The sequence below is a fragment of the Typopeltis vanoorti genome, chromosome 22 (genome assembly GCF_054136105.1).
Source record: "Typopeltis vanoorti isolate ZY-2024b chromosome 22, IOZ_Tvanoo_1.0, whole genome shotgun sequence".
In the NCBI taxonomy this organism is placed as follows: Eukaryota; Metazoa; Arthropoda; class Arachnida; order Uropygi; family Thelyphonidae; genus Typopeltis; species Typopeltis vanoorti.
Genome location: NC_143570.1, coordinates 15,242,917 through 15,256,342, shown reverse-complemented (window position 1 = coordinate 15,256,342; position 13,426 = coordinate 15,242,917). Strand labels below are relative to the sequence as shown.

The window sequence follows — 13,426 nt, the reverse complement described above, 5'->3', positions numbered from 1 at the left end:
CCATGTGAAATTGCAAGTCATTCTATCAAGTAGTTTGTTTTATACAGCTGTCAGAAGCAAAAGTGTTGTCTGTATCCCTTGATTATTGTAGAATTTTATAACTGAGTATCGTGCAGTTATAAAATTCTTTGTAAAAGAAGGTTTAATGCCAAAAGAAATTCATTCGAAGTTCATAAAAGTTTATGAGCACTCTTCTCCTTCATTTTTGACAATTAAGAAATGGGCTGCCAAGTTTAAACTTGGCTGTACCAGCCCTGAAGATGATCCACGTGAAGGATGTCCAAAAAGTATAACAACACCAGAAATCATTGATCAAGTGCACGATATGGTATTGGATGACTGGCGAGTCAAAGTGCGTGAAATTGCTGAGACTACAGGCATTTCAAAAGAACATGTAGGATATGTTTTGCATGAAGAATTGCAAATGAAAAAGCTTTGTGCAAGATGGGTGCTGTGCTTGCTCATGGCAGATCAAAAATGCACTCGTATGAAAATCTCTGAACAGTGCTTGGAGCGTTTTAACAAGAATAAAATAGATTTTTTGCATCAATTTATTACTACGGATGAGACTTGCATTCACCATTACACACCAGAATCCAAACAGCAGTCAAAACAGTGGACAGAAGTCAGTTGTTCAGTGCCAAAGAAGACAAAGTCTGTTCCATCAGCAGGAAAGGTCATGGCATCGGTGTTTTGGGATGCTAAAGGCATTTTGTTTATTAATTATCTTGAAAAGGGTAAAACAATAACCGGGGAATATTATTCCAATCTTTTAACCAGACTAGACGAAAAAATTAGTAAGAAAAGACCCAGTTTGCAGAAGAAAAAAATCATCTTCCATCACTACAATGCACCTGCCCACAAAGGTGTTTTGGCAATGGGAAAATTAAGAGTGCACTATGAATTGTTGGAACATCCACCCTATTCCCCAGATTTGGCTTCCTCTGACTTCTATCTCTTCTCAAAACTAAAACTCTTCCTCACTGGTCAGCATTTTTCTTCAAGAGGGGTATTTTGCAGATCTTACTGAGAACCACTACAGGGATAATGGCACTGGAGCATTGCTGGAATAAATGTATTTGTCTCAAGGGAGATTATGTTAAAAAATAAAAATAATTTTGAAATTAAAAATTTGTTTTTTTCATTGTTAGACCGAGAACTTTTCAGACCACCCTTGTATAATACTCTTGTGAAAATCTAATAAACAGAATATACAATGAATTTTAAGCCTGATACCTTTTCCAGCAACCATGTTAGAGAGTTATTTGCTAGTAAAAATACAGGGAATGAGCACATTTCTTTTGCTAAAAATAAAGTTTGAATATTTCCCATTATGTGATCCAAGCGACCTCCAGGCTGAACAACAGCAAGAATTGCAACAATCTGTAAAATAACAAAAATAATTTGTTATTTTACAAATATATTACATCATTTTTGATGTAATATATTTGTTATCTAATTATTATTAAAAAGTGTGTGTGTGTGTGTGAATGGAAAACTTTTTGGTAAGTAATAGTTTTTGCTGCCATCAACATTTGACATTTACTAACTTAAGGTTCCAGAATTTGATCTATGATTGAAGAAATTTTAAAAACGCCATAAAAAAAAGCAAGTCTTACATCTTGCATCTTTAAAAGGAAAATATGTTTCACATGTCATTTTGTGGCAAGATAACAAAGACCATCTCTTTGTATACTGACCCTAGGACAAAAAAATGTATCTATGGACTGTAAAAAAATTATCTCTTATTTCCTTGATGTGTTAGGCTCAATGACCTGTCAAGTTCAAGCATCTTCATATTAAGATACCAAGAAATTATTAGGCTCAATGACCTGTCAAGTTCAAGCAGCTTCATATTATATTAAAGATACCAAGAAATTATATACCTGGTTTAATCCTTAATCCAAGTGTAAGCAAACAAGTTTGCACCTGAACTATTTGCAGGACTGTGGCAACTCGTATCAAGAAGTTAATCACTTCACATCACTTGCCTTAGTATCCCATAATGCAAAGCACATCTCCTTGCGTACATGCATAATGCTATGCATTATGGGAAGGGTCACTATTCAGACCAGTTTCGACCTTTATTGAAGTCTCTCCTGTGAGAGCCAGACCCAGAGGTGATACTAAGGTTGAAGTAATGAAGAAGTCATAATTTCATATACGAGTAGCCAAAAGGTGTCACACCTTATTATTAACATACTCTGGATTAGAGAAAGTTGGAAGTTATCTTTAATTTATAGTATAACCAAGTGGAAAAACTTCCAACAGCTTCATATTAATCTAACAGATAAGATTAGGTGTTGATGGTTATTCATGACTTATTTTTCACAGTATTAACAACACCACACACACTTTTATCATAAAGATGTTTTATTAACGCTTATATTTTGCTGATTTTCAACTCGGCATCATCAGAGCACTTGTATACGCGACAGTGAGTGAGTGAAACAATATAATTGCAAAAGACAAAAGATCTAAAGTCCTATTTTTGGCGCCCTCTAACAAAGAAAAAAAAAGCAGCTATCCAGGAGTTTTTCTTAGGGTAACCATCTCCCAAATTTTTGGCAAATTAATGCAACCATATTTGTTAAAGTTGGGAGAATTCTTCAAAGCCATTGCTGACTCAAAAAAATAATCTTTCAGATCTATAACGACTCCTAAATAGCACATTTGTTTTCCTTCATCTAATCCTGTGTGAAGGAGTGTCCAAAGCGTGGTCTGCCAGTCCCCACTTGCCATAGTAATAGTAGCGAATGTATCTTTCATGTTCTTCCAGGCAGATGTTCACTGATCTTCCTGTTTGCCCATAAGGCTAAGTCACAGTCACAAGAAATTTCATACACTTCTGGGTGTGCTAAAGGGTAAAGTTTATCCTTAGGTAAGTGGATCAGAGTTGACAGCTTAACATGAGGTTTGAAAGTGGTGCGAAGGTCATGTTTCACCAATACTTTGGCTATCTTTTCCTCTGATATAGAGAATAGAAATGGTCATGTTGTATTCTTGTGTATTAGGGGAGGGCCTAAGGATAAACTTCACCCTTTAGCATACCCAGGAGTGTATGAAGTTTCTTGTGACTGTGACTGGGCCTATTATGGGCAAACAGGAAGATCAGTGAACATCCGCCTGGAAGAACATGAAAGATACATTCGCTACTATTACTATGGCAAGTCGGGACTGGCAGACCATGCTTTGGACACTCCTTTACACAGGATTAGATGAAGGAAAACGAATGTGCTATTTAGGAGTTGTTATAGATCTGAAAGATTATTTTTTGAGTCAGTAATAGCTTTGAAGAATTCTCCCAACTTTAACAAATATGGTTGCATTAATTTGCCAAAAATTTAGGAGACGGTTATCCTAAGAAAAACTCCTGGATAGCTGCTTTTTTTTTTTCGTTAGAGGGCACCAAAAATAGGACTTTAGATCTTTTGTCTTTTGCAATTATATTGTTTCACTCACTCACTGTCGCGTATACAAGTGTGTTGTGCTCTGATGATGTTGAGTTGAAAATCAGCGAAATATAAGCGTTAATAAAACATCTTTGTGATAAAAGTGTATGTGGTGTTGTTAATACTGTGAAAAATAAGTCATGAAGCTTCATATTAACTTAATTAATGTCATGATGTGGTCATTAATCCTATCTACATGGTCTTCCAGAGCTGTCAATTATGTGTATTCTGTAGAAAAATTATTTATTATCATCATCAGATTTCCACAGAGTCAGAAGGATCATTATGCAAGCTACTGTCACACAGTTCATCATACTGTGCCTTAAATGCGTTCATCATCTTCATACTCACCACACTCTTAAGCAAAGTATTCTTGGCATCTTTAATTTAAAACCAAGTGAAAAACTTTCAACAACTAGCTCTGATCCAGAGTATTTTAATAATAAGGCATGACACCTTTTCACTATTAGTATTATGAGAAATATATGATTTCTGCATTACTTCAACCTTGGCATCACTTCTGGGTCTGGCTCACACTGGTGAGACCTCAATAAATGTTGAAACCGGTTTGGATAGTGGCCCTTCTCATAATGCTTAACATTAGTATTCCATAACGCAAAACACACATCCTTTTGGGTGTGTATAATGTTAAGCATTATGAGAAGGGCCACTATCCAATGCTTAACATTATACACACCCAAAAGAATGTGTGCTTTGCATTATGGAATACTAAGGTAATTAATGTTGAGTCATTATCTTTTAGATTAAAGTAGCTTAGTTATGAAAATACTTCATGTGCAAACTTTGTTTGCTTACACTTGGATACAGAATAAACCAGAATATAATATCTTGGCATCTTTAATTTAATTTATAACCGAGTGAAAAAACTTTCAACAACTTAGCCACTTCCCTGATCAGTACAGTATGATCACTGTCACCAACCAGAGACAGAACAGTCAAGTACTTTACTGAGATTCCCCCCCCCTAACACTATAATCAAATCTATTAATTTTTTTGAAATTGAGTTCCTTCTGTAACATGCTGCACAAGAAAGTTGTCTCATAACAACTCAATAAATTTGGCTTAATAACTCTTTTCATGAGATTTCACTGCTACCTAATTGATGTTTGGATAATTCAAGTCACTGGTGACAGTGACTTTCATTATTATTTAGTTTCCTAATGAGTACTAAATGAATAATCACTAGCAGTTGATCCAGTAGGCCTGTAGCAACAATAAGTGAGTTCTAAAGATCATATACTTGATCTTTAAAACTCACTGCTACATGGTAAACTGTTACTGATATTGCAATCATAGCTTTCTATCCTAACTGGAGGCAAATCATCCAATATCATTAGCATCACAATCCCTCTCCTATTTCGTCTATTCTTTCTAAAGAAAACTGTACCCTTTGTACTCAACACCAGTTAGTACATTTTCTTCTGAGAGCCATGTCTCACTACTGCCAATAATCTCAGGCCACAACTTATTCACTAAGGCAACAAACTCAACCCCTTAACTGGCATTTGTAATGCTTATATGGTATTTGTGTACAGACATAATAAGTTACCTGCATACTTGTTTTGTATAGTCTCCGTTGCAACTGTATGACCAAGTTGGACAACTTTTAGTTTTTTGTTCATATCTAATGCTTCACTTATACAGACATCCTTATACAAACTTAATAAGTCTGATGATCACACAATCATCTTTTAATCATAATCAACTCCATTATTTAGTATATTTGTATCATTAATATAGTTGAATTATGCAGAGGTTCTCACCATTCTTCCCATTATAATTTAGTTTCCCTGAGTTACCAAACTCATAGCAATAAATAATTTCTCCAAATCCCTGATACCAAAGGATTCAAGGGCATGCTGTCCCTCTTATATAAATTCCTCATTTGTTCAAACTTAAGACATCCAAGAACTTACAACCATTCTTTCTACACAACCTATACATCAAATCATTTGCCATCATTCTTCTTCTCTTCTATCCTCAAAATGGGTTGAGCCCCACATGGATAAGAGCCTTCCACCGTTCTCTGTCCAAATCAAGCTCTTTCACACCAACAGCTTTGAAAGTCCAATGCATTTCTAATGCCTTTATTTCAACTGATCTTAGTATTCCCCCTGGGTTTTGTACCCTGAATAGTGCCCTCAAATACCAGGTAAGGAAGTCTGTCCTGTTCCATTTGCACACTGTGACCAAACCAGCGGAGTTGATGTTTTTTAATTATGTTAAGAATTGTTGAGTTAAGAATATTCAAGTCTTGAAGGTTGTCGTATGTTCTGTCCAATGAGTTCTGTTTATTTTCCTGAAGCATATCATTTCAAAAGCTAACAGTTTCCTCTCTGCTTCTTTTTTTTAAAAAAAGAAGCAGAGCAGAAACTGTTAAACTTTTTTTAAGGTCCAAGTTTCTGCCCTGTAGAGAGCTGTTGGTAGTATTATACTTTTGTATAATTTTATTTTTAGAGTTGTAGGAATTTAGTTGTTTTTCTAAGTTTAATTCACCATGCTATGGAGAGTCTGTGTTTTATTGTTGCTATGCCATTTGAATTTGAAGGGAAATATGCTCCTAGGTAATTAAAACCATTAACTTGCTCTGTGATTTCTTGTTTAAGTGTTATCTATATATCTTCCAGGTGTCTTCCAATTTTTATTATCTTTGTTTTACTTGCCATCATAAATTGTGCATCCTGTTTCACCTATATAGGGCAAATTACTTTAGGTGTGTAAGATCATGGATGTAGCTACAGGAATAAGCAGAGTTGACGGTACGGCTGAGTGCTTGAATGGTAACAACGGGTGAAAGTGGTGGTGAGTTAGAGATGTTGATTGGTAAGATAGTGTGAATATATGGTGGCAAGGTAACAACAGTGAGTGGTAAGAGAGCTGGCAATGGTGAGGGGTAAGACAATGGATGTACAAGGTAGTGAAAATGCAATTTGTGTAAATGGCACTGAGAAAGTAATTGAAGACATGAAAGCAGAGTTGGTAAAGATGAGGCAAGATATTAAACATATGAGGAGTGAACTGAGGAGAATTACAGCTTTGCATGGGAATGTGAGGAAGAATGAGACAAATGATTTAAAAGAAATATTGAATGATTGGAGAGTTCAATGTACAGGGATTCAATGATAACAGTTGTGGTGAGTGAAAAGGTGCACAAGGTCTGTTTCCCGGGAGGTAAAATAAGCAGGATGGTTGAAGCATCGGATAAGAGGAGTACACAAGCAAAAGAGTTGACATGAATGACTGACTGGTAAGAAGAATGTAACAAGGAATGTCATGAGTCTGTTAAGGAGAATGAAAGATAACAGTGTGGTAGGTAAGGTAGTCCGCATGTTGCCCAGGTATGATAATGATAAGTTGAGAAGGCAAACAAAAATTATGAATGATATGCTAGCAGAGTTGTGTGAGGAGAAATGAGTTCATTTTGTGAATGTGTGGGATGAATTTGAGGGGGTGGATAGAATTGTATAAAAGAGATGGCCTACATCTAAATGGATTTTGGTACTAGTCAGTTGAAGAAACTGTTGCTTCAAGAAAAATTAACTGAAGTGAATGTAAGACCTGAGGAAGCAAGAGGTGTTGTGGAAAAGCAAGAGCGTAAGATAGGCATGTTTTTGAATTGAAAAGTATGTGGCAAAAGTAAAGAATGAGAGAGAGAGAGAGAGAGAGAGAAGGAAAACAACTGGACAGGAGACATTGAGAAGTGTAGATAATGGTTTCACAAGTAAATGTAAGAGTGCACAAGAAATGGTTTCACAAGTAGATGTGAGAGTGCACGAAAGGATTAAGAGAGTCAAGGACGTGAGGGTGACATTTAGGTCTGGGGAGGAGTGTAATATCAGTGATGTTAAACAGGAATGGACAGAGGGTATGTGGAGGAGTCATATCAGAGAAGTGGGATCAGTGGGACTTATAGAAACATAAATGAGCTAGTGTGTATGTTTATAAATACTAAAAGTATCCAAAACAAGAGGAATGAAATTGTAGCACTGATAGAGTTTATTCACCCACAAATTGTTGGTATAAGTGAGACATGGTTGAATGAAGATGACATTCTGATAGGAATAGAGATGGGGAAACTATAAATTGAAGATGCCAAGAAATTATATTCTTATTTTAATCCTTTATCCAAGTATAAGCAAACAAAGTTAGCACCTGAACTATTTTCAGGACTGAGCAAATTGTATAAAGAAGCTAATGATTTCAAATCACTTGCCTTAGTATCCCATAATACAAAGTACATATCCTTACGGAAATGTTTAATGCTATGCATTATGGGAAGAATCACTACCAAGACTGGTTTCGACCTTTATTGAGGTCTCATCAGTGGGAGCCAGACCAGAGATGATACCAAGGTTGAAGTAATGCAGAAGTCATATTTCTATATACAAGTAGCCTACAGGTGTCATACCTTATTATTAAAATACTCTGGATTAGAGAGAGATGTTGAAAGTATTTTTGCTAGGTAATATTATAAATTAAAGATGCCAGGAAAATTATATTCTTGTTTAATCCTTTATCCAAACATAATGTGGAGTAACTTACTCCACAGAAGTTACTCCATATTGCATGTGGAGAAACTTCATGCCTACTTGTATATAGAGGCTGATGACTTCACATCACTTGCTTAGTAACCCATAATGCAAGCACATATCCTAATGGAGATGTATAATGCTGTGCATTATGGGAAGGGTCACTACCCAGACTAGTTTCGACCTTCACTGAGGTGAAAAAGTAAACGGGTGCACATCATAGGCCTAGAGTAGTTAGTATGGGGTGCAAGAGAGCTTGATAGTATTAGGAGAAAGAAAAGACAGACAGATAGTATGAGAGATAGAGAAAACACCTGAACTCATTTATATCATCATACAGCCAAAGGGTGTCAGTTTTCCTTTTCCACCAATCTCATGTAGATGAACAACCAAAAGACCAATTGAAGCTAAAGCACAAAGTTGACTGATACCTAGGTGGGTTAGCCCCATCTGGGTTAACCACCTTGAGTTGTCCTTCTCTGCCTGAGATTGCTCTCCAGTCATCCCTGCAATTGACTATAAGACTATATTGAATGTGGACAGAACTATTTAAAAACCTCTCATAGCAAAAACAGGCAGAATTTTATATTCCCCTGGTGAATACTGCATAATGTGGACAACCTTCACTAGCCACATTACGTAATATTAGCCAAAAATTTAATATCTCCTAGAATGATTCTTTCTACATACAAAATTCGTCTGACTAAACAATAAAATTTCCACAATACATTCTTCTTCTTATTATTATTATTATTACATTACACCTCCAGGGAGTCCAAAGACTCGTCGAGGGAAGGCACATACTCCACAACTCCCGTCTCCACCAACGCCATCTACTGCCGACCACCAGCATTAGTATTTTCACAAACAATCACAAACATCCATGCCCATTGTGGGATTCGAAACTGCAGTCTTCTGGCTGGAGAGAGAGGATACGCTAACCACTCAGCCAACCAGACCGGCAATCATATCATAAAGCATTTGGATGCCATATTGCTGGTTTTCAAATCCGTGTTACTTTCTAACCTTCCATGAATGGTATTCTAATTTATTAATTATAAAAATCAAAATTCTCTTCCCATTGCTGTCAGGTGGTGGGGTACTGCAAAAAAATAACTGTTCTGTTGTAAGTAATGGAATGCCCATCCCATTACATAATGTGTTCCAAATATGCAGGGTGAGAGGGCAGCTGTAGAACGCGTGTTCTATTGTTTCCAATTGGATCTCTGATGCTAAAGTACCTCCTCCATTTGATGATATTGACTGGAAGGTGACCACATGCAATTCTCCAAGTAAGATCCCTCCTGTTAGGGTATCCTTGGAACTTCAATAAGTTATGAAACAAAATATTGTTTTTAATACCCAACTACGGAAATTTGAACTGGTAATATTGGGTAAGTAGAGAAGGGAATTCCAAGTATAATGAGGTGTTCTTTCTTAGGGGTTAGTCCAAAAGGAATGCCTCCAAGATCTCGCTTTCCATAAACTTTTAATTTTGTCTTGTCTTGTCTGCATTAGTAGTTAATTCAGTGAGCTTGCTGAATTTTTCCAAAATACCAAAAGGATCTATATGGAATCATTACCCTTCAATATCCTTTAATGTGGAATATTATCCTTCAATAGCTTATTTTCCTTCATAGTTGAAGGAACTGTTATTCCTTGCACAGCATGTGTATTGTTGAATTCCTATAAGAAACATTCAAGAACCAATGCAAAGAGGAATGGACTAAGAGGGCAAACCTTACTTGACTCCTTTTTGAATTTTAACCAGGTCTGACAGGAACCCATTAAATAGGAGGCAGGTAGCTGAATTGGCATAGGCTCCTTTGATAACAGGTAGCAGTTTTTTACCCACACCAATTTGCTGGAGGATGTGGAACAGAAAGGGAGGCTAGACATTATGAAATGTTTGAGTAAGGTCTACTGATAGCACTGCCATCAACTGCTTTTACGTATTAACTAAGTGGAGTAGATCATGTAGCAGAAACAGATTAAATTCTACTGCTCAACCTGGAACTCCATACATTTGTGTGCTTTTAATTATGTATCTCATTCCCACTTTGAGCATGTTATTGATAATGCGAAAAAATATCTTGTAGTCAGTATTAGATAGAGAAATAGGTCTCCAGCTGCTGATTAAGGTGTGATCTCTATTAGGTTTTGGTATAAGGACAGTATGTCTTGCTGCAGATTCACTTGGTATGTGTCCTGACGAGAGAAAAGAATTAAACAGTATAACTAGAATGGGAAAAATAAAATCCCAGGCCTTGCAGTAAAATTCTATCCCTAGGCCATCAGGTCCTTGGGGGTTTTCTTGTTTGGCATTCTTTATAGGCTATGGTAACTTCAGATGCTGTAATGAGTCTGTTAAGCCCATCTTGGATATGAACAGGAAAGACATTAACATTCCAAGAGTTATAATTTCCCACAGTACTATTGTCTTCAAACAGATTTTTGTAGTGTTTTTGAAAGGAGTCAAGGATGTCTCGAGTAGTGAACATGTTTTCACCATCAACACAGATTTGAGTGATAGTCCTTTCTTCGTGGAATTTAGTGAATTGTCTATTGAAGAATGCAGCTGAAGGGCTATCTGCTAAGTGCTGTTGTATTCTTATTTTAAAATTTCTTTCTACTTGTTTCTGCCTTTTCACTTTTATCTCTATGTTAATGTTTTTAACGATGTTGCGTTGGCTTGCTACGAACAAGTTTCTCTCTTTATACAGATCTTGCAACTTTTTTTTCTTTTGAGGAAAGCCTGTTCCTTTCCCCCATTCAATCATATTCTGTTTTACAGCTTGTTTGAATTTTAACCCCCTATCCTAGTTCCAGTCCAATTTGAACAGAGGGTCTGGAATAATTTGGTTGAAAAAATCAACGGAAAATTTGGTGGAAGTCTCCATAGTCCAGAACTGATCTCTAATTGTTCCATGCAGTGGAATTAAGTAAAACTGGATTATGATCTGTTGATGTTAAGATGTTTTATCTGAATTATCCTATTTATAAGAGAAAAGAAGAGATATAAATTCTATTAAAACGGACACCAATACCTTGATTCATATATGTGTAAGTCTAGAGATAAGGATTGCAAATCCTCTACTAGTTGAGCATTGTAGAGACATGTTTTTAACTGTGCATATTCCACTTTTCCACTCCTCCTATTTTGTCTAATGTAGGGTTTTTCAATACACCCCAGCTGCTATAATGTGGTGGGTACCATAAAAATATAGCACCAATTCCTGGAAGAATTTTCGTCTAACATTGGATGGAGCATAAACATTTATAAACCTTATTACACATCCACAGTTTTTCCAGTCTATTGTCAACATTCTTCCTTCTGCATCCCTTTGGATATTATAAAATGATCCAAGGAGGGAGGGGACAAAATAAGAACTCCTACTCCAGCTCTGTTAAATTGTCCAAGAAAAGGCAAGTGATGTGAAGTCATCAGCTTCTATATATGAGTTGCCTCCAGTCCTAAAAATACTTCAGGTGCAAATTTTGTTTGCTTACCCTTGGATAAAGGATTAAACCAAGTACATAATTTCTTGGTATCTTTAATTTATCTCCAATAAGAAAGAAGTAGATATCTATCTGTTAAAGTTTTTATATCTGTAAAAGTATGTTTCTTGGAGAAACAAAAACCTGATATTATCACATAACATAAGTTTCCACATAGTTTTTTGTTCGATTTGCCTGTGGCATCCCCATACATTTAATGAGGAAATGCAGAAAGGAGATGCTATGATTAGTGATGTCAGTGGTAAGTCTTTAACTTCTAGATTTTGGATGAACCTGATGAAGTCTTCAATCTGTGAAGGAGCAATTGTGTAGCCTGCTTCTTGTAAACTGTTTTCCATTATTTCAATTTCATGCCTATTGTTCTTGATTTCGAAACTAGTTATTTTCATGTAGATGATAATCATACTGAGAAAATTTTGAATCAGTAAACTGTATTATTTTTTCTTTAATTGTATCTCTTGCTTTTCCCTTATTAGCATAAGATGGTTCTTCACAGTCCGTAAACTCTTCTGAGCCTGAAGAGTCTTCATTTGATGATCCGCAATATTTTTCAGCTTTACATTTTTTATTACTTCTTTTTCTTTTAGATGTAATTTTTTTCTAACATATCTTTTAATTTTTTTTTGTTTATCCTTAATATTTTTTATTAATTCATCTTTTCTCTTTGGTGATCTTGTCTGAACATTCTTAATATTAATGTCAAGTTCTTTTCTTGTATCTTCATTAAAAAATTACAATACCAGAAATTAGGCAATGGCTCCAATGGAGTGAGTTTTCTCAATGATGATATTGCATGAAGAACTCTTTTTTTTTTCTTTTTCATGAACCTGAACAGAACTGGGTTAATGAAGCAGTCTAACTCCTGAAAACCTCCCATTTCTCGATCATTGCAATGCAGCATAGTTCTGCAAAATACTTAATTTTTTTAATCATTTCATTGTTAGCACTTTTGAGTATTCTGTAATGGAAACATTTAAACTAAGATAATCAGATAGAATGTTTCCATTTTCTCAAGTAGCTATAACATCTGCAGCATCCTATTCTTTATTTTAATTATGACAAAGATTTAGATAATTACGTTGTCAGACTTCTGTTCTTAAGTGGAAATAACTATTTACCAACATAAATGTCTCAGTCATATCCTCCTACTTCCCATCTACCAAACTTTGCAACTGCATTTCCTCAATCTTTTTTATCATACTTAACATTCCAGAGATCACAAACCACTTTAGTCAATCAATCATCTTTGGACCCTTTCCAATATCTCTTCATCCTTTTTGAAAAACAGGTGACCAAATCTGTGCAATAATCTATATGCAGCTTGTTAAAATTCTTATACAATGGATAGAACCAAAGTTCTCCTTATCATTGCCAAAATCCACCATACAGTCCTCACAATTTTAGCAATGTGTCCCTGAAATTTTAGATCTTTCTCCACCATCACTCTCAGATCCCTTAACTCCTTCACCTCTAATATATTCTCATGAATTGTATACTCTGCGTCCCATCTTTGCTTTCCAAATTTTAAAACCTACACTTTGCAATACTGAACTAGTAATCCAACTTGCTTGTCCATTTACATACTTTATTCAAGTTCTCTTGAAAAGCTACACCATCTACTCTATTCTTCAGAGTTCTTCTCAACTTTGCATACAACTGCATATCACCATTTAAACAACCTTTCCCAATATTATTAACATTACTGTTTAACAAATTCAAGAGTACAGTTCGCCCACCATTTCTAGATCCCTTCTTGGCTTGGTGCCAAGAATAGTCGATTCATGCTGAAGGGGAGAAAGAAATGAAGGATGTACGAATTGGTCGCCAACATGCGAAATCACGTGCTTTCTTGTCTGTCGCTGTACTAGTACTAGCTTGATTTTTGTTGTTCTCTTTTTGCATTAT

General features: G+C 35.7%; 1 protein-coding gene across 3 annotated transcripts in view; it reads right to left on the bottom strand.

The window, feature by feature from the left end:
* Positions 1-13,426, bottom strand: part of LOC150094178 (thiamine pyrophosphokinase 1) — a 110,600-nt gene that overhangs the window by 21,464 nt on the left and 75,710 nt on the right. For all 3 annotated transcript variants that reach the window (XM_090412223.1, XM_090412221.1, XM_090412222.1), the window contains exon 6: positions 1,237-1,383. In XM_090412223.1, coding sequence (XP_090268349.1) covers positions 1,237-1,383 — 147 coding nt within the window. The remainder of the gene's footprint in view (positions 1-1,236; positions 1,384-13,426) is intronic.